Genomic DNA, 21473 nt, shown 5'->3' on the forward strand with positions numbered 1-21473 from the left:
CTCTTGGGAAAGTTGCGAAAGTTCCAAGAGCAAGGTCATGTTTTGTCTACAAGTGCCATAACTTTGAAGTCAACAGTAAATGAATCTACTGAGTTGGATAAGGACTTGATGTACAAAGCCCAGGCAGCTGAACAAGAAAAGAAATTTGAGAAAATTGAGGAAGTGGAGAAAGAGATATATGCTGAACAGGAGGAGCAGGAAGGAGGGGCTGTAATGCTGCAGGAGGCAAAGGAGAGCCGGAGGCCTGTCAAGATGGATATAAAAGAAAATAAGGATTGGATGATGAAAATTTGGTTTGAATTGAAGAATGAGGAATGGAAAGATCTCCTTTTGTGGAGATCTGAATATCTATGGACTATAAATCTGATTAAGGTGGAAGTTGGAGCCTTTGGGACATTTGGACTTAAAAGGATTAAGAAACAAGATTTGAGCACCACCTTTAAATATGGAGGTCTGGCTGGAAGGAATATGGACATTATAGGGATAGTGCCCCTCCGAGACTTGGTGTTTAATACAAAGGACTTTCAAAAAAACCGGCAGAGAGGAACTGAGAGAGATTTAAGGGCCTCAGACGTGAGGTTGCCAGGCTGATAGCAGATGGACTAATGGACAATGGTTTGGGGATCGAAACCGGGGAAGGGAGGGTGGGGTTTGGAAATCCAAAGGGTGTACAAATATATTTTGATTCTTTCTATTTTTTCCTTTTCTGTGTTTACTATGGGAAAGGGGGTAAAACTCTAAAAAGTTCATGCAACCATATTCTCGGGGTTCCTACTCTTTGTGTTTGAACCTTGTTGCAACAAATAAAGATCAGGTCTCCTGACCGCTGTTTTGCTCCTTTAACGTGCCTGGATTCTCCTTCTTTGCTGACCCCGGAGGGACCGCGGGGGGTGGCCCCCTGGGGAGCTGGGCAGCGGAGGAAATGAGCACCCCAGGATTTTTTCCTTCTCAGTGCTTTTCCACCTGAGCCTCTTACCTAAAAGCCTGACACCCCACAATGAGACAGGAATGTGTCCCTGCCTTCAGCAAACAAAACAGCTCCCCCCCTCCAAGATACTGAGGTGCCCTGAGGGCTGTGCGGGACCCCCAATCCTTGAAATGAAAAGGGGAGAGGCTCAGGAAAGTTTCAGGGAGCAGGCAGGGAGGGGGCAGCACAGGCTGCAGAAGCTCCGTCTCGCTCATTCCTCCACACTACTCCCCCCCCCAATTATGCCTGCCTCCCCCCTCCATGGCTCCTTCACAAGTGTGGGGAAGCTGCGACCCCTCTGCCCCCATCAAAGTTCCTTTAAGACCCCAAGTGCATGGGGCAGGCTCACCTGCAGCGAAACAAAATGCAGCTGCCCTGGCCGAGTGGAGCCAGGCTGGGGGCACCGTGGGGACCCTGGAAATGTGCCCCTAGAAGAACTGTGCCCCCTCTGTCTGAGGCAGCCCTCTTTCTGAAGCACCAAGAGAGTAAACGGACAGTTCTCTGAATGGAGAGGAGCAGAAAGCGGAGTCCCCTCAAGATCAGTATTGGGATCTGTGGCTTTTCAACTTGTTCATAAATGATCTAGACTTAGGAGGGAGCAAGGAGGGGGCAAAGTTTGCTGATGGCAGTAAATTGTCCAGGGTGGTTCAAAAAAAAGAGATTGCAAGGAGCCCCAAAAGGACTTCTTCAAAGGGAGTGAATGGACAGAAAATACAGTTCATTGTCAATGAGCTTAAAGTGATGTATGTTGGGACAAAAAAATACCCCTGTTAATATCATATACAGGCTCATGGGGTCTGAAATGGATTTCCCTGTGTGCTCTAGGACAGTGTTTCCCAACCTTGGGCCTCCAGCTGTTTTTGAACTACAATTCCCATCATCCCTGACCACTGGTCTTGCTAGCTAGGGATGATGGGAGTTGTAGTCCCAAAACATCTGGAGGCCCAAGGTTGGGAAACACTGCTCTAGGAGACCAGGGGAGAGGGGAGGTGGTCGCAGCAGGAGGGGGAGTCTCTCTGGATACTTCAGCAGCCGGCCTCCTCTGGGTCTCCTGCCCCCCCGCTCCCTCTGAGCCTGAACTGCTCTCTGCCCCAGACTCTTCCTGCTCACCAAAACCTGTTTCCTCCTCAGCTTGCAACATCTCCCCTTCCATTCTGCTCCCTTTTCTCCCTCTTTCTGCTCATCCCACCACCAGTCCACAGTATCTGAGCCTTCTTCCTTTGTGGGTCTCCCAGCTTTGCCTCCCCCTCCCCCCGCACCCAGCTGCTCCATGACAGCAAAAGCAGAAACAACAGTAAAATCAGTATGATGGTAATATGAACTGTGGTCCTCTGGTGGGAAAACTCCCTAGCAGCATGACTGAATAAAAACTTCTGGGACTATGGAAAAATACTATCTTCACAAACCCCAGAATACGCAGGAGCTCTGGGGTTCCCCTAAGTGGTTCATGACTGAAGATGGGCCCATCAGGAGACTTCCCTGGTCCCTGCAGTCCCTCCGTTCCCCTCTTGCAATTAGGCTTGGGGGGAAAATCTTACATTAAATTACAGTATTATAAGTTTTCTTCAGAATGCTTAGGAGGCAGGGATGAAGTTTGGGTGAAGAAGCAGTGCTTGGAGATCATGAGGTGGGGGTGTGTGTGACAGAGTTTGGTGCAAAAACCGTCTTGCATGCTTGAGTAGAGCAACTCTAGGGCCTGAGCCAAGTAGCGGCAGGGTAGGGGCCACGTGTAGAGCAAGTCCCACACTGAGGTCAAAAACACACACAGAGGCAGGAGGACTTCTTCAATAATAGTTTACTGAGCTTTCAAAGCATACAGTTCTCACTGGGTCCCCAGTGAGGCACAAAATTTAGCTCCTGAGAGCAAATCCAGTTTCAGCAGTAAAATCATACAGCACACAGGATTTCTAAGTCAGGCACACACACCGGCAGAAGGGAGCAAGGGACGAAAGACGCTGGAAGGATGCAGGGCAATGGATGTGTGTCTTTCGCTTCCTGTTGCCTGGGAAGAAAGTCAGCAACTCAGCATCTGCAGGGACTTCACGAAGAAAAGCTTTCTGCCGGCTGCTTCCAGGCAAATGAGCATCCCAGAAACACACACTGTGATCTGTGGGGTGTTGCCATATCAGTTGTTTTTGGAAGGTTATTACAATGTGGTCTAGAAACCAGTAATGGACAATATATCACGAAGTCCTAATCCTCACTGACCACCAGCAATCCAGATACACCCTCTCCCCTTCTCTATCAAAAGGCACTTTACATCTTAGATTATAATCACATTGTTTGACATTGCCTTCAATATCTCTGTACTATAGAGTTTTACACATAAATACCAGAACTTCAAATACACAGCATGTGTTAAAGACTGATTTCCTCCTGAGTTCATTGCTGTGAAGAAAAGAGTGGACTCTGAGAGGAAGATGTCCCACACTCCATACATCTAAATGGGTTCTCCCATGTGAGAGTCCCTTTGTAACACTCCTTTGTAAATAAAGCACTTTTTGCAATCTTTTAATTTAAACTGCTTCTCCTCTTTGAGTTTGTTGATGGTTTGTAGGGTTTCAAGTACTAAAGTTCTTCCTGTCCATGAGTCTGTTGATTTACAACTTCCACTAGGACTGAAGCTCTATCTACTTTCCTGATATTTATAAGGTTTTTGTTTTGTGTGAGTTTGTTGACATAAATCAAGGGTTTCACTCTGACTGAAGCTCCTTCCACACGCCATACATTTAAACAGTTTCTCCCCTGTGTGTCTGCTGATGTTTTCTAAGATTTCCATTCTGACTGAAGCTCTTTCCGCACTCCATGCATTTATATGGTTTCTTCCCTGTGTGAATCCGCTGATGTCTTCTAAGTGTTCCATTATCACAAAAGCTCTTTCCACACTCCAAACATTTAAATGGTTTCTCCCCTGTGTGAGTCGGTTGATGTATATTGAGGTGTCCACTCCGACTAAAGCTCTTTCCACACTCCATACATTTATACAGTTTCTCCCCTGTGTGAGTCCGTTGATGTTTTCTAAGTGTTCCATTAACACTAAAACTCTTTCCGCACTCCATGCATTTAAATGGTTTCTCCCCTGTGTGAGTCCGTTGATGTATTCTAAGGTGTCCAAACTGACTGAAACACTTTCCACACACTATACATTTAAATGGTTTCTCCCCTGTGTGTGTTCGTCGATGTAAATGGAGACTTGAATTGTCACTGAAGCTCTTTCCGCACTCCATACATTTGAATGGTTTCTCCCCTGTGTGAATCCGTTGATGTGTTCTAAGGTGTGCACTCTGACTGAAACACTTTCCACAATCCATGCATTTAAATCGTTTTTTACTAATGTGAGTCTCTTCATGTGTTCTAAGGGTTCCACTAAATCTGAAATTCTTTCCACACTCCATACATTTATATGGTTTTTCACCCGTGTGAGTCCGTTGGTGTAATTTAAGGTTTCCAATCTGACTGAAGCTCTTTCCACACTCCATGCATTTAAATGGTTTCTCTCCTGTGTGAGTCCGTTGATGTGTTCTAAGGTGCGAGGTTTGACTGAAGCTCTTTCCACACTCCATGCATTTAAATGGTTTCTCTCCTGTGTGAGTCCGTTGATGTGTTCTAAGGTGCGCAGTTTGACTGAAGCTCTTTCCACACTCTCTGCATTGAAATTGTTTCTTGCTCATGTGAGTCTGGTGATGTTTTCCACTATCAGTGAAACTTTTTTCACTCCCCATACCTTTAAATGGTTTCTCCCCTGTTTGAGTTCATTGATGTTACATATGTGTGCGCATTCAGTGAAGCATATTCCACATTTCACGCTTTTTAATGGCTATCCCTTATGAAACAAAAGGTTCCCCATCTCCCGGAATTCTGACTGTCTTCTCCATCTCCTTCTTCAGAGAGGAAATCCTGTTTGGGTTTCAAGGAAGAGAAGAAAGGGAAAGAGAGCACATCAAACGCCATTAGCAGCTTTTCTTATTTCAACATTTCCTATATTTCCCCCGCCTCTTACCCATGTTCCCAGTTTTTAGGAAATGAAGATGCAATAATGTCAAATGATAGTAATGGATCAGCAACCTTTCATGATCCTCAATCATCGTTAATAAAGCAGCATGATCTAATCAATTGTTTCCTCACAAGGAAAGGCAGCTGCTCTCTGTCCAAGAAACAGTCCTCTCTTTCTCTGGTTCATCATTCCTTTGGACATTCCCCATCCTCTGCATCATAATCCTCCATCCACCTCTATCTCTTAATGAATCACCTGCACAGTCCCATTGGCCTCAGGAGGTCCATATGAACCCTTTTTGTGAGACCCAGGTATACATCTTTTCTAGAGAAAGTGGTTTGGGTCAGTCAGAGAACTAGTGAGAAGGCTTGGTGCTTGGGGTCAGCTGAATGGGTCTCAGGGAAGCTCCTGTTCTTGGAGATAGACTTCCATCTACATGCCTCACATTGAATGGAGAGAGCAGGAGAAGCAGAAGGAAAGCAGGTGGCAAATGGGAAACACCCACCCCCATTGCTGCTTATAATAATGATGTGCTGCCTGATCACGGGCCCCTCTTCTGACGCAGGACTATCCTAATCTGGCACTGACAAAGCTGGATATTCAAGGCAAAGGGGTAACTGTACTTAATGGAAACTTCAGCCTTGAATATATGGTATTGATTCATTGATGGCCTGAAGTTGTGTTATCTCTGGAGACAAGAATTTATTCCTGATTTGTCTTAAGTATCATAGTTATAGGATGTCTTGGGGTGTTAGGGGAGCGGTAGTACCTTTGGTGGGGGAAATATCATGCACCTTCTTGGGTAATTTATCCACCATTGGTCCCCACCCTGCACTCAGCTCTCACCTGTGGCTTCCAGAAGCTGTCAGCATGCAACAGGGGCCACCATCCCAGGAACGGTTTCAACCGGCCAGCTAAACCAGGTGAGGATAGTTGATGGGTCTCAAATCCTTGGTGGGTTGCGGAATTCTGTTGCAGGTGAAGAAAGGCCTGGTGGATGGAGAGGATGAGTACAACAGTGAATCCCAAAGTCAAGAAGGCAGATTCTGCACATCCCGCAGAGGAAAGGGAAGAGAGCCCATGGAGAAGGAAAACTGGTCCTAATCTTTTGCTGCCTTATGACTTATCTTCAGGAGAAGAAAAGGCTATGGAGGAAAACCTTGCACAAATCTTGAGTGGAGTCTCTAAGATGCTTGGATAGTGCCCTGCACACCTCCTGCCAGCAACTCCTGCAGCCGAGCTGGTGCCTAACATACTGCTCTGCTGAGAAGGGGGTCTTGTTGTCTAGGCAGCCCAGGACCCCCAAACACACTGCCCAGGCTTCCATTGCTGCTAACACAGCAGTTTCAGGTGGAGAAATCAGCTCAGACCTGTGTATCAAAGTCTCTCTGATGTGGAGCAAGGGAAACAGAAACGCTACTTACATCATACGGCACTGTAAAAGTATTCAAAGTATTTAAAGTGTCATAGTTGTATTTTTCAGGCATAGAATAGTGTTGATCTAATGTATACACATCATTCCTGGTCTATTGCTTCAAGAAGGTTCTGGTGGTTTTACTGTGTGATTCAAAGCTTATGTTTTCTCTAGCTGGAACATTTTAGCTGATAAGGGAGTTTCCTTTCTGCTGAGAGCAGGTGGTGGGATAAGTTGTTATGAGATTATGATGAACCTTCCTTGTGTTTGGGAACCAGATGAAGCTGGTTTAAATTGGAGTGAGCCAGGCTTGTTATCCCATCCCAATGTTACTCTGACACTGAATTGTTTATAAATTACAGTGTTGAAAGGCGCCTGGACCCACTTCCTATTCTGCTATTTCTCCACTCTGCTTGTGAGCGTCTTACTTGAGTGCTAGATTCAGGCAGGTAGCCGTATTGGTCTGACGCAGTCGAAATTAATAAAAGAAGAATTTCAGAAAATGACTTGAAAGAGAAGTTGCTGAATTACAACTTATTTCTAAACTGAAAACTTTGGAGAGACCTGGTCTGAATAGAGATATTGTATTCTTGTCTCATTACACATACCAAAGCTATTTTTGGTCATCTGCATACTATCCCATGCTTTTTCCTGTAGGGCTAATTGCAGTCATTAACAGTCGTCAACAGCTTTACCATACCCATCTCCTACTACCCTTTTGAGAAAAACCCCACCCCACCCTCCCACCATATATAAGAGTCTGGTGACTTCTGTTTCAGTGTATCTGAAGAAGTTTGCATGCACACCAAAGGATATGCTCAGGACAATCTTAGTTGGTCTCTAAGTTGGTGCTGTTTTCGTATGCCAAGTTTGGTTTTTATTTAAGTTAGGTCTTAGTTATGTTTTGGATCCAGTTATGCTTCTTTGCATTCAGTATTAAATTTATTTGCTGAATAAAATGTTTGCTGCCTCTGAGGATTTTTTCCTACTCTGCTAATTATACGTCAGACTTGCTCTGGAGGTCATTATGGAGGAGCAAGATCTGCTAGCTAAAGCCTTCAACAGCCTCGGCCCTGTAGACCTAAAGGAGTGTCTCCACCCCCATGGCTCAGTCTGGACACTGAGGTCCTCTTCTGAGGGTCTTCTGCTGGTTCCTTCCCTGCGAGAAGTGAAGTTACAGGGAAGCAGGCAGAGGGCAAGGAAATGGGCAACTACCTGACATTTGGAAGACAGCTGAAGGCAGCCCTGTATCGGGAGGTTTTTAATGTTTGATGTTTTACTGTCTTTTATATGTGCTGTAACCTGCCCAGAGGGGCTGCAGAAACCCGACCAGATGGGCAGGATATAAATAGTAGAACCATTCTTATCATCTTGTGTGTGTTTTTTGTAGTTATTTTGGAATTCGTACTGCAATATCAGCTCACGAAATGTTATGGGTGGAGAAAATAAAAGGGTTGCCATAAATTATAATCCCCCACACAAACTCTCATTCACACACAGTCTGTAAATTTGGAGGGGGGGTCACACATCTCACTTGTGCTAATACTGACAGTCTTTGGCCTGTATAGGCACACCCAGTGTGTAGATCCTCCAGCCACAGGCACTGTCTATCATGAAAATGGGTCCTTTGACTGGGAAGATTCATTCAGTCGCTGTCATCGGATGCTGATGGGTTGTATCTCAGCTTGTCAGTCACTCTGACACTGCCTACAAAGAATAAGAAGAACAGAATGCTTTTGAGGTGCAACTTCTATATCAGCCCTGAGAGCCATTCCATGGACTCTGCACCCCTGTTTCTGATGACAGGTGTACATTATCCTCATCCTCAGTGGAAAGGACAATGAGAGAGAGGAAAAGGTTTCTGGCTGCTTCCTGGGTGGGATTGCGGAAACAAAGAGCCGCTTCTGAGAAGCCCCTCCCCTCTTCCTCTCGGGATTTCCTCTCCTCTCCAGGGGCACTAATGGTTGGACCGGGCAGTAGCACTGTGTCTGGACAGGGCAGGGTCTTATGGGGCAGGAAGACGATGGAGATTGCAGGAAGGAAGGGGTGGGGGGACTGGACTCCCCACTTTCCAGGGATCCCTCTCTGGTCGCCTTGAGGAGGTGGCCGATTCCTGGGTGGGAGGGAGAAGCCAAGGCGGCCCCTCCGAAGCTCCCCAGCTTGCACCACGATGGAGACGTCTCCCCAAAGACTGGTTTCCTATCTCTCCCTCCCCCAATGCTGCACTTCCCTCCCCCAGGGATGCTCCCCCTCCCCACTTCATCGATTCTCTCCCTCTTTCCCAGAATCTCCCCTGCACCCAGAGGCCCCCACCCCTTGGCGCGGCTCACCCCTCGCCCTGCGACCCCCATTTCTCCGTCCAGAAGGGACCCCCAAGACGAGCAGGGGAGGGACGGGGGGTCTCTATCCAGGCGTCCCTCACTCCCTTTCATGGCCCACCTCTATCCGCGCGGAACCCACAGCGCCCCAGGGATGCCTGCGCTGGGAAAATGGGGCGAGGGCGCTTCGCTGGGATCCCCTGGGTGGGCGGTGCATGGCCGCCTCTGCCAAGGCACCCAAAGGGCCAAGGAAAGCCCCCTTCGCAGCACGCGCGCAGGGATCCAGGCCCCACGGAAGGCGCTTGGGGGAGCTGGCGGGGGTCTCTGGGTCCTTCTCTCCCCTCCCCCCGCGACCCCTTTACCTCTTTGTCCTCGCTCCCGATTCTCCTTTCCTTTCCTGCAACATCCACGGAGGGAGGGGGGTCCTGCCGCCCCTCCTTCACTTTCCGAAAGCGCGCCCCCCTAGAGCTATGGAGCAGAGCAGCAATCCGGCGTAGAAGCTCCACTTGCGGGAGAAGCAAGTAGTTTGAGAGGGGGGGGCTCTCTCCCGTCATTCCGGCAACAGAAGCCGGATTGCGGGGAGGAGGAGCAGAAGGAAAAGGTGCGACATACGGGGGGGGGTGATGGTTTCGGGGGCGGCGTGAAAGCAAGTTGTGACGGGAAGCGAGGGAAAGAATTGTTTTCCCCCTCCCCTCTTACTTCGAGAGCGCGGGAGGGGCTGATCCAGGCAATCCAGCTGAAAAGTGGGGTCCCCCCTACAATGTTTACATTGCAAAATCCTTCCCTCCCCCCGCCCCCCACCCCACGCCATGATCTTAGATCCATTCCATGTTTTTGGTATTTGTGCACATTGAGCAGCGGGTTGGACTCTGTGACTCCTGTGTTACGGAAAAAATAGGGCTTGGGCTTTTGCACACACACACAAACACCCCCCCCCCCAACACAATTCCTCCCTTGTGTCTCCGTCAGAGGTAACACAATGCGGCCAGGAAGAAAGCAAGGCAGCTGTTGATCTGTTTGCAGGCAGAGCCCCCCTCCCCATGCAAGGAGTGAAGCAGCCCAGAACTAAAGCGCGTTGCAATTTATACACCCTCAGATAGTCGTCCCCCGCCCCCGTCACAGAGAGAGCACCCCAAAAACATCCCCGGTTGCGCCACAAAGTGAGTTGTACACGGAAATCAGATCAGACTCCGAGTTCCTGTTTTGGCAACATGACAAGTCTGTCTGTCAACCGGGATGCCTGAGGATTCCTGCTCCCTGACTTTTCCCGGCCAGCCTGAGAGATCGTTGGAAAGGGCGGATTTCTTGACTCCAGAATCCATCACCGCAGACCCGTTTCATTCAGGCGTAGAGATCTGCTCTTTGGACCAGTCTGCTTGGATCATGTGGATCACCAATGGATCATCCATGATGTCATACGCGTCTCACGGAGGGGGGGCTCAGGAAGAATCTCCTGCCACGTGACTGGGGGAGTCTGGGGGCTGACGGGGGTCAGACAGGGCTGCTGTTTTGCTCTCCTTACTATTTCAGCTCAGGTTTTCCTGGCAGAAGTTACATTTCATCAAGAAATGGGTGGATTCATTGAGGAAACGGGGCTAAGCGAAAGCATCCGATGTAAAGAGGCAAACGTGTATACTTTGTAACCACTCAGTGAGTTGTGTTGCAAAGGCCATTTGCAGAAAGGCTCCTATTGTATCACCTGCGGCTGCATGCTGGAGTTTTGGTCTTTTTGCGGAAATGTTTTCCTCGGGCTGAGACCATTTAGGGCTTTCAAGATCAGCACCAACACTTTGAATGGTGATCAGAAACGGATCTAGAGCCAGTGAGGATTTCTTAGGACCCATGTTCAGGGGCCAGCTGTTAGGGGGCCTTTCAGCTGCTGTCCAAAACTGAATGTATCCGTTGCCGGAAGTAATCCATAAACCTCTCCTCCTCCGCCTTCTCGGGATGCCATTGGTGCGCGATGCTCCGGCACTGGAAAGAGGGAGAGGCGTGAGTTGGGTGCGCTCGGCTTGCCAAGGGTTAAACGGAAACGAGCTAGATTCCTAGACAGGAAAGTAAGACGGGGGGGGGGGGGGACAGGGTCCTCCAGAGCGAAAGCCCAACCGCTCCCTTTCCTGCAAGAAGTCGGGCGTGTGGGGGTCCCGTTGGTTCTGCTCTGCAGAGGCTGTTTGGGGGCGCCTGCTGGGATCCGGTGAGTCTCCTCTCTCCCAGGATACGGCCCTTGGGGAGGGATGGGGTCCCAGCGCTGCATGGAAAGAGGGGGGCAAGTCAGGGCGCGGAGAGTCGCAGGAGGGCGGCAGCTCTGCTCTTCCTTTGCATGGATGCGCTGCTGGCCCCTTGGGTCCAGGAGTGGGGAAATGCATGGAGAGAAATCCCATTCGGATGTATGGATCAGTCCCCTTGTATAACAGAGGTTGGCCGTGGATGGAAACATTCGGACATGAAATATACCCTGGTCCCTAAAACCTCACCTGTGCAAGGAGGAAGGAGGGAAGGGAGGGAGGGAGGGAAGAGAAAGCGCTTCCTCTTGCAGGGCAGAGTAGAACCTGTGGAACTCCCTCCCACAAGAGGCAGAGGCCACCAATCAAGGTGGCGTTAAAAGAGGAGGAGGCCAATCCGTGAAGGAGGAGGAGGACAGGGCGATGGGTGGCTCCTCTGCTCTGTCTCCCCTATAAGATGGAGCCCTTTGGCCTGATCCTGAAGGGCTCATTTTCTCCTCCAGTGCTTAGTGTTGGGGTGCATCCAAGGAATCCGTGTGCTGGGCAATCTCCAGTCCTTGGATCAGCATGAAACTGCAACCGGAGCTTCAGCAGCTGGGCATGCACACTCAGCAGAATAAACGCACAACAGAAGTGGCTGGAGAGGCATATGTGAGCAGATTTACAAGCAGTTTATTCAACATACATCAGGAGAAAGGAATCATGTCTGCTCTCCTTCATGTCCAAAGCAAGACAGCATAAGCAAAATTTATACAGTGGTACCTCAGGTTAAGTACTTAATTCGTTCTGGAGGTCTGCACTTAACCTGAAACTGTTCTTGACCTGAGGCACCACTTTAGCTAATGAGGCCTCCTGCTGCTGCCATGCCGCCGGAGCACGATTTCTGTTCTCATCCTGAAGCAAAGTTCTTAACCCGAGGTAATATTTCTGGGTTAGCGGTGTCTGTAACCTGAAACGTCTGTAACCGAAAGTACCACTGTACACAAACAGAAATTCCCAGCAAGCTGTGCTGGAGTGTAAACAGGCATGTGACACCCAAAAGTCATGCCTGTCCCTTAAGGTGGAACAGAAATATTCTAACACTTAGTTCCTTCGGATGCAAGTGTGGCCTCTGAGATTGCCTAGGGTTGAGCAAGATGAGCCTTGGGGTGCCATCCACTTCTATAGTTCCATGAAAGCACCACTGGAGGTCTCACAAGCCAAGGCACCCAGAGCAGGAGAGGTCCTGCTGGAAAGCAAACAGCCAGTGCAACTGTTTTAAAACAGGAATCCAATGTGTTTGTTGTGGGAGGACTCAGTGGGGAGGGGCAGACCCATGGATGGCGCCTTGATCCCCTTGGACAAGGAGGTGGGAGAGAAATGCCATTCATAAAGAGAGGCAGCCCACCCAATCATCTGGCTGCTGCATTTTGGACCAGTTCCCGAGTCGCCTTCAAGGGCAGTTCCACACAGAGAGTGTTGCAACCATCCCATCTGGTGCAGAGCAGGGAGAACCAGGGCCAAGTCTGGGACTGGGACTGTGGGTGGCAAACTAGCCTGAGCAGGACACGGGCACCTGAGCCTCAAGCGACCATGATGGACCCAGGTGTCCCCAAGTATTCATGATGGTTGGGAAGTGTTAAGCAATGTAACATGATCATCATTATTGTTAGTTCCCTGCCCGTCATCCAACTCTCCAAGAGCAGATTACAAAATTTAAAAAAACAGCAATAAAAACAGTTGAAAACACATTACGCGCATAGAAAGGCGACTCCCACTTTATTTGCTTTTGAGTGTTGTTGTCCTTTGACCCCACCCACATGTCATTTGGCCCTCAGGAGTTAGCCAGATAAGGGAATAAATGGGCCCTGAAGTGGGGTTGGGTAGGACAGCATCTCTTGAGGAACCCTGAGTTAGGACCCCCACTATAACCCAATGCTCAGATAACACTCAATACAAATGACTCACTTGTCAATCACAGTTCTGGCTTCATTCCTTGATTGAAAACTCTGAAAGGCAGGAGCAACCAGGCTGATTCATCTCTCAGAAAGACCAGCAGTTCCCTGCACATTTTGCATTGTAACTTTCCCTCTAAGAGGGCTGGAGACTTACTGTATTTTTCTCTCCATAAGATGCACTTTTTCCCTCCTAAAAAGGGGAAAATGTGTGTGCGTCTTATGGAGCGAATGCAGGCGGGAAACGCCCCCAAGAGTCGCACACACGCTCTGCACGGCTCTTGCGGGCTCTTCCCCCAGGAGGGAGTGACACGGCCAGTCAGTCCCTTCTCCCTCCTCGTAGAAAAGCCCGCAGGAGCCCTGCACCCTTTAAAGAGCGTGCAGCTCTTGCTGGCTTTTGTGGGAGGTGGGGGAAGGGACAGAGGGCAGCCCCTCAGTCCCTTCCCCCACCTCCCGGAAAAGCCCCCAAGAGCCACATTCCCTTTCACTAGCCGCGTGGAGCATGCGTGCGGCTCTTGGGGGCTTCTCCCTCCTGGGGAAAATCCTGCAAGCGCCGCACACACGCTCCACACGGCTCGTGAAAGGGAGCCCTGAGCAGAGCCTGGGATGCATCCAGGCTCTGCTCAGCGCTGTTGCTTTCTGAGGTCAAAGGAAAGGACTGGACCCTGATTAAAATAAGACACGAGGCTTTGACCGGCAAGGCTCTCGGAGGAAGTGCGCCCCCCACACCCCTCACCAGGCCATTTTATTAGCAAAAGAATCCTTTACACAGTCTCGTAAGAACCAATCAGATTTCCTCTGAGCATTTAAACAAACCCCAAGTGGGGACAAAGTTAAACTATAAACACTAGTTAGGCATGCATACTTTGGAGTAAATGAATGAAAACTACAAAGGAGCGCATTCAGCAACCTCGGAGGTCATAAGCAATCAGTACACAATACACCAGGAGACCAGCGATCATTATCACCTGTATGTGAAACCTGTTTCCTGGCCCTAAGATTAACATCCTAAGATTAACATGTCAAAAGCTACATCAACGAAACTGCCCATTGTCTTTGAGGACCTAGGACGCCTGCCTGTCTAAGTGTGTACGTGTTTGTGAAGAGAGAGAAATGGGCAGTAGAGGACAAAGGGCATGAATGTAGAATCTTATGGGATTTAATCAGAAATTATCATCAATATATCAATCCCAGTCAACACAATGCATTCATCGTGGACACAATGGCTTGATGTATATTTTATAATTCCATATGGTAATCCCGTCTGATCCCTACAAGCGCTCCCTTTAAAATATTTTTTTTTCTTGCATTCCCCTTCTAAAAACTAGGTGTGCCTTGTAGTCAGGTGCATCTTATGGAGCGAAAAATACGTTTTCCTTCTCCTTTCTAAAGAAACCTCAAGAGTCTGGGTTGTGGTGCAGTCCAGAGCTGACTCTTCCAAGACTCATACATACTTCCTCTCGGAATATTTTTCTCTTCCAGGCAATATGTCAGTTTTGTAACAGAACGATGTATTTGCTTTGTAGAATTTGCAAGGACCTGTAATTCAGACAGACAGAGCTTGGCAGAAGATCAAGGGATTCCTTCATCTCTCTTGGAGGCTTCCTGAGAGCACAGATGGATGAGAAAAACTCAGCTGGCCCTGAAGCAGGAAGAGGCCATGCCATCAGAACTGGAAACAGTGGGGGATTCTGGGGGGAAACTGTGCAGAAGATCCTGGGTGAGGAGGACACTCTCCGCTCAGAGGTGCAGAGCCAGCAGTTCAGGCAGTTCTGCTTCCAGGAGGCCAAAGGACCTCGAGAGGTTTGCAGCCGACTCTACAACCTTTGTCACCAGTGGCTGAAGCCAGAAAGACACACGAAAGCTGAGATGCTGGACCTGGTGATCTTGGAGCAGTTCCTGGCTGTCCTTCCACCGGAGATGGAAAGTTGGGTGAGGGAATGTGGAGCGGAGACCAGTTCCCAGGCAGTGGCCCTGGCCGAAGGTTTCCTCCTGAGTCAGGCAGAGGAGAGCAAGCAGGCGGAGCAGCAGGTGAGAGAGACTTTCCTCTGGATACTCCAAAGGGGCTCCAAACATGAGTGAGGGTATCTGAAAATTCTCCATCCTTTTTTGGAAAGCAGGCATTGAATGCTATCAGATTGCCCTTCTGTTTTTGCCTCTGTCATTCCTTTTCTAACTCTTCTTCATATTCTCTGTTTTGAAACTTTGTTGCTATTTCAGGATCTGTTTGCAGAAATGGGCCCAGATTCCTCTGAGACCAAAAGGATTCTGTTGGACACCAGAGAGAGGCTGCTGGGTAAGGAAGGAGTCTGTTCTCCGTTTGGTCCCTTTCTGTGGATATCAAAACAAATCCATGGGTTCTTGTCATCTTTTTTGGGGGGAAGACACTTGGAGCCAAGAGCCCCAAGGAAGGGAGATGTATTTTTTAACCCTACTAAATTATGAAATGGGTCCAAATGTCCAGATGCACTCAGAAGGTGAGACTTTTTGGAGAGCAGCTGCACTCCTGGCTTCCCACTTACCTCTGTCTCTTGCAGGTGACCAGATGATGCCAGCAAGACCTCCTCATCCATCTATTCCTGGTGGGGAAGGAGAAGCAAAGGCTGTGGAAGCAGCTCAGGTAGAGGGAGGGAGCCCTGTGGGGAAGGGGGCTGAGGGGTGGGGCAGCCAGGGTGCCTCTGGCCCCCAAGGAATCTCTCTCCTCCTCTTGGCTTCCGTCCAAGCTTCTCTGAAGGCATCTTTGTCAAGGGCAACCTGGACAGAAGCCAAGAGGCTGGGAATGCCATTCAAAAAACTTAATGTGCTGAGAATAAGGAACAGCCACCTTGCCTTAACTCACCTTCTGACGGTCAATAGGATGATTCATAAGTCATTGTAGTTTTATTTCTAGAATTATCATTGAATGCTAAAATAGACTTCTAAGCAGTTCAAAAAGCCTAAAAAACAGTTCCCAGGATTCACCTATCCTGTTACATCAGTTGCACAAAGGGGCTCTCCACCCCTTCTCCTCCCCTCCATTCCCCCAGTGGACTAAAGTTGTATTTAGGGCATCAGAAGGGTCTCCCCCCCCCCAAGATCAGGACATGGGGAGCAGAGAGGGGATCCTTCCATCTGGCACAGACAGAAGGATTTTAAGAACACAATGAAGAGTTCCTTCCATTTACACAAAGATTAATGTCCATCACTAAATCACACAAGAAAAGAATTCCACTAAGACATTAAAATCAGGACCCACAATTAAAACGTGCAGCAGGACGATCCCATTGAAACAAAACACAATTTAAAGAGCAGAAAGAAACAGAGCAATGTGTAGCAGATAATCTTTATGCTCTCTAAAGAGGACCTTTTCCTTTCTCTCTTAGGGTCCAGTGTGCTTTGAAGATGTCGCTGTTCATTTCACAGATGAGGAATGGGCATTGCTGGATCCAGACCAGAGAGCTCTGCATAAGGAAGTCATGGAGGAGAATTGTGGGATAGTGGCCTCTCTCAGTAAGGCTCCCTTTTGGATCCTAATCTCTCTTTGGAAATTCCATGCATCTCTCTCTTTGATAAGCCTCCTGGGTTTTGAGGGAGCTCTGCAGGGCCACTTGCAGCATCTGGGATTCTAATACCCCCAAATCTGACCTTAAATGAAGGGCTTTCAGCCTGTTTTGACCTTGGACTGGATGAAGCCAGCATAGACCTTGCTGAGAATGGAATGGGAACATGCTGGGAATTTGAGGTTAGGAAAGCACATCTTTGTTTGACACTGTCCTGCCTTGTATTGCCCAAAATCTTCCTGACACATAGCTTGTGGAAGGCATTGAGGGGTTTTCTGATGGTTGTAATTGCCCACAATTCACTTCACAAAGCAGCTTGCTCAACACACAATCCTGATAGACCTTCATCTTGGTATTGGTTAGCATCCCATTCACCCATACAGTGGTCCCTCGGGTTACAGACACTTCAGGTTACAGACACTTCAGGTTACAGACTCCGCTAACCCAGAAATAGTACCTCAGGTTAAGAACTTTGCTTCAGGATGAGAACAGAAATTGTGCGGCAGTGGCATGGCGGCAGTGGTAGGCCCCATTAGCTAAAGTGGTGCTTCAGGGTAAGAACAATTTCAGGTTAAGAACAGACCTCCAGAACGAATAAGTTCTTAACCAGAGGTACCACTGTACTCTTTTGGAGAGGTCAGACATTCCCATAAGTGCCTCGCCAGTACACTTGTCCAGGTCAGCATCAGTGAAGAGGTTTTTGGTTTCTTAGGTAGACAAAATCATCCACCACCTCCAGTGGCTGAAATTTGCATGGTTCTAGGCACATTTTGCAACAGGGAATGTCATAAACACGGGCAGTTTCTGAGCTCTGCTCGCAGAACCTAAGATTTAGGATTAAACCTGCAGAGTGGAAGGAAAGAGGGACCCTTTTCTGCCTCCCCACTTCCAGCTACTCTCTAAAGACTGAAGGAGAGACCTTCTTAAAAACTCAGGGGGGTGGGCAGGGGAAGGACTAGACCATGTGAAAAATGAACATATTATTTCAGCTGCTGTTCATTCTTTTTCAGCTTTGTATTTTTGTCATAAGAGAGTGCATATGGACATTCCATTTCGAGCCCATAACCTAGGTTTAAGGTCCTCTTTATGTCCTAGCTGTCCTATCTCTGTTTCTAACACTGCTCACCTCTAGTGTGTGGTCAGCAGTGTTGATGCATGGAATTCTTCCTCTATCACAAGGGTTAGTGATCAATATTCAATACAGTGGCACTCCATTTTTTCCGGCAGCTCTAATCCATTTCTTTCTTCATTGCAGGTAGTGATGATTCAGAAATAGAGAGAGAGGATGCCCATGACAGATTTCACACAGTGGAGAAGCCATTGCCACTCTTGGAGTGTGGAGAGAGCTTCAGTCACAGTTCCCATTTGACTACCCACCAAAGAAATGCTATTGAGAAGAAACCCTCTCAGTTCTCTGAATGGGGAAAAACTCTCTGTTGGAATGAAAGCCTCACTTCACAGGAAATAATTCACCCACTGAAATACCTGGAATGTGGAAAGAGCTTCAGTACGAGTGCACATTTCATTTCACATCAAATAACTCACAGCAGGGAGAAACCCTATCAGGGCTTGGATTGTAGGGAAAGCTTTAATACAAGCACAACGTTCCGTAAACACCAGAGAATTCACAGGGGGGAGAAGCCATTTCAATGCCGAGAGTGTGGAAAGAGCTTCAGTCAAAGCACCCATCTCACAGCCCATCAAATAATTCATACAGGTGAGAAACCCTATCAGTGCTTGGAATGTGGGCGGAGCTTCAATCACAGGGCGAATCTCACGGCCCATCAAAGAATTCACAGTGGTGAGAAACCCTATCAGTGCTCAGAATGTGGGAAGAGTTTCACTGTGAGCTCCGGTCTCACTTCCCACCAAAGAATTCATACTGGGGAGAAACCCTATCAATGCATGAGCTGTGGAAACAGCTTCAGTCAGAAGGCAAGTCTCATTTCCCATCAAAGAATTCACAGTGGTGAGAAACCCTATCAGTGCTCGGAATGTGGAAAGAGCTTCAGTCGGAAGCAAAATCTCACTTCCCACCAAAGAATTCACAGTGGTGAGAAACCCTATCAGTGCTCGGAATGTGGAAAGAGTTACTGCCACAGAGCCAATCTCACTTCCCACCAAAGAATTCACAGTGCTTGGAATGTGGAAAGAGCTTCTGTAAAAGCGTCCATCTCGCTACCCATCAAAGCATTCATACCGGGGAGAAATCCTATCAATGATTGGATTGTGGAAAGAGTTTCCTCCAGAGAGCCGATCTCACTTCCCACCAAAGAATTCACACAGGGGGAAAACAATATCAGTGTTTGGAATGTGGAAAGACCTTTAGTCACCATGCCAATCTCGTGGCACACCCAAGAATTCACAGTGATGAGAAACCATGTCAGTGCTCCCAACGTGGGAAGAGCTTCACTGTGAGCTCCGGTCTCGCTTCCCATCATAGAATTCACAGTGGTGAGAAACCATATCAGTGCTTGGAATGTGGAAAGACCTTTAGTCACCGTGCCAATCTTGTGGCACACCCAAGAATTCAGTGTTGAGAAACCATGTCAGTGCTCCCAATGTGGGAAGAGCTGCATTGTGAGCTCCGGTCTCGCTTCCCATCATAGAATTCACAGTGGTGAGAAACCATATCAGTGCTTGGAATGTGGAAAGAGCTTCGGTAAAAGGACCAAGCTCATGGCCCATCAAAGAATTCATACAGGGGAGAATCATAGAATTTTAGACCTGCAGGAGACCCCTGGTTCGTCTAGTCCACTGCAGGACTCTCAACTAAAGCTTCCATGACATATTGCCTTCAAACTTCTCCTTACAAACCTCCAAGGAAGGAGAGTCCACAACCTTCCAAGGGCGTCTCTAATTTGAAGCCATTGGTTTGGGTCCCAGCCTCCAGAGCCAGTGAAAACAAGCTTGTTCAAGCTTCCACGTGACACCTCTTCCTGTTCCTCAGAAGGCTTGGTTTCCCAACGCTTAATTGTCTTGCTCACCCCCCTCTGCACACCTTCCAGCTTGTCAAAATCCTTCTTAAATTGGGGCACCCAGAACTGGACACAGGACTCAAGGTGTGGTCTGAACAAGGCAGAAGAAAGTGGGGCTGTTACTTTTCTTGATCTGGACACTTGACTTCTTTGGACGCAGCCTAGAATAACAGCCTATTTTGCTGATGTTGACTCATGTTAGTCTTGTGGTCCACTAAGACCCCGGGTCTTTTCCATATGTACTACTGACAAGCCTGGTATCTCCCATCTTATATTTGTGCAGCTGATTCATCTTGCCTAAGAGCAGAATCTTACCTTTCTTCTTAGCGAAATTTATTGGATGCCTTTATATACCACCTGTTTCTTCAAGAAGCTCAGTGTGGTCTTAAGTGGTTCTCCCCCTCATTGTTTAATCCTGACAACAACCCTGTGAGGTAGGTTGGGCTGTGAAGCCATCACCCAGTGAGCTTCATGGCTGAGTGGAGATTTGAACCCAGGTCTCCCAGGTCCTAGTCCAAAACTCTTAAGCACTGCACCCCACTGGCTCTCGAATGAGACTCTTGGAAAGTGCATGCATGCGCATTTCCCGAAAGTTTCAGTGCAATGTCTTGGTGTTTGTATTTAAAGTTTTATACACATGTATGAATGACATTAATATAATAATGGTAATTATAGTAGAAGAGTAAATTTTAGGAAATGCTAGATGGTGATAGGGGTAGTTTGGAGTTTGGAATGCTGGGATTGAGCAATTGAACTGAACAATTTCCACATAAATCACAAGATCTAAAATATAAAAACAAAACACCAACAGCAGCAACCCCCGGGAAAAAAAACCAAATTCAAGAGTCTGTTCAGCAGCCTTAGCTTTTGCAGCTGGAGTCAATCCAGGCTCTGCCCTCCCAGGCTAGGTGGAAAAGATCTCTAAGGAGAGAGCCCGTCTTCTGGGACTTGCAGCCAAGATGGTTGGCTGCAACCATTGGAGGGTGGAATGGAATGGGACAGTGGTGGCAATTGTGGAGCAGGGTTGGTTAGACCTGTAGTAGAGAAACAGCATTATAATCCCCGTTGTTGCAGCTGTAGCAAAGTTTCAAAAGAAAAAGAAAAGAAATGAGAACATTTGAAACCACATGTTTATGTCTATTTTTTAAATAAATCGATGCACACTTCCTCCTTTGTTATGTTTGGGGTGAAGTGTTGAAGAGTCCTCTGTGATGGCAACAGGAATAAATGGGAGTTTGGCAGAAGATCCATCTCCTAGCCGTGCACCTTGAATGAAACGGGAAGGTGGCCCAGGGATGGGTGGGCAGGGCCAGAGCCCCTCTGAGCAAAGGCGGTGGGGGCTCAACGTGGGGAGATAAACTAGAGGACACTCGGAGAGTTCAAAGTGCTTCATAAAAACCAACTCTGCTGTCTTTACAACATCCCTATGAGGTGGACCTGTAGCATTTCCACATAAATGTGGGAAGTCGAAGAGAGGAGGAGGAGAGCAGAGAGGGGCGTGAAGCAGAGACTCTGTCCCTCTGCCCTCTTGCAAGTTGCGCACACACAATGCGCTCTGATTTGCGCTGCCCATTCACATCTGTTTTAGGCCCCCAGGCATTTACTGAAACAGTCTAGGTGCTGATTTTTAAAGTACTTGATGTTGTTGTTTAGTCGTTTAGTTGTGTCCAACTCTTCGTGACCCCCTGGACCAGAGCACGCCAGGCACTCCTGTCTTCCACTGCCTCCCGCAGTTTGGTCAAATTCATGCTGGTAGCTTCGAGAACACTGTCCAACCATCTTGCCTCTGTCATTCCCTTCTCCTTGTGCCCTCCATCTTTCCCAACATCAGGGTCTTTTCCAGGGAGTCTTCTCTTCTCATGAGGTGGCCAAAGTCTTGGAGCCTCAGCTTCAGGATCTGTCCTTCCAGTGAGCACTCAGGGCTGATTTCCTGAAGAATGGATACATTTGATCTTCTTGCAGTCCATGGGACTCTCAAGAGTCTCCTCCAGCACCAGAATTCAAAAGCATCCATTCTTTGGCAATCAGCCTTCTTTATGGTCCAGATCTCACTTCCATACATCACTAGTGGGGAAACATTAGCTTTAACTATACAAGCCTTTGTTGG

The 21473-nt window shown here is 48.1% G+C and overlaps 3 protein-coding genes across 5 annotated transcripts in view; 1 reads left to right on the top strand and 2 right to left on the bottom strand.

Moving 5' to 3' along the window:
- Positions 1-9114, bottom strand: part of LOC309351843 (uncharacterized protein) — a 31970-nt gene extending 22856 nt beyond the window's left edge. The window contains exon 1 of one of the 3 annotated variants that reach the window (XM_081879942.1): positions 9056-9114. The gene's annotated coding sequence lies outside the window, so the exon portion shown is untranslated. Of the gene's footprint in view, positions 1-5807; positions 5953-9055 lie in introns of those variants that run through there. The other 2 variants (XM_081879943.1, XM_081879944.1) reach the window with 2 other exon arrangements.
- LOC309351867 (uncharacterized protein) overlaps positions 1-21473 on the bottom strand; it is a 96534-nt gene that overhangs the window by 49413 nt on the left and 25648 nt on the right. The window lies entirely within an intron of this gene.
- On the top strand, positions 15064-21273 carry LOC309351886 (uncharacterized protein). The gene is made up of 4 exons (XM_081880042.1): positions 15064-15145; positions 15387-15469; positions 16212-16338; positions 17644-21273. Exons 1-4 carry the CDS (start codon positions 15085-15087, stop codon positions 18804-18806), a joined length of 1434 nt encoding a protein of 477 aa, XP_081736168.1. The 5' UTR covers positions 15064-15084; the 3' UTR covers positions 18807-21273.

Source organism: Podarcis erhardii, assembly GCF_964252035.2.
Source record: "Podarcis erhardii genome assembly, chromosome: 10".
Classification (NCBI taxonomy): Eukaryota; Metazoa; Chordata; class Lepidosauria; order Squamata; family Lacertidae; genus Podarcis; species Podarcis erhardii.

What these genes read in the sequence shown, in the direction of transcription:
- LOC309351886 (XM_081880042.1), top strand. Translation starts at nt 15,085, where the DNA reads ATGGGCCCAGATTCCTCTGAGACCAAAAGGATTCTGTTGGACACCAGA. An exon ending in CACCAGAGAGAGGCTGCTGG is followed by an intron (nt 15,146 to 15,386) that starts GTAAGGAAGGAG and finishes TGTCTCTTGCAG; the next exon opens with GTGACCAGATGATGCCAGCA. An exon ending in AGGCTGTGGAAGCAGCTCAG is followed by an intron (nt 15,470 to 16,211) that starts GTAGAGGGAGGG and finishes TTTCTCTCTTAG; the next exon opens with GGTCCAGTGTGCTTTGAAGA.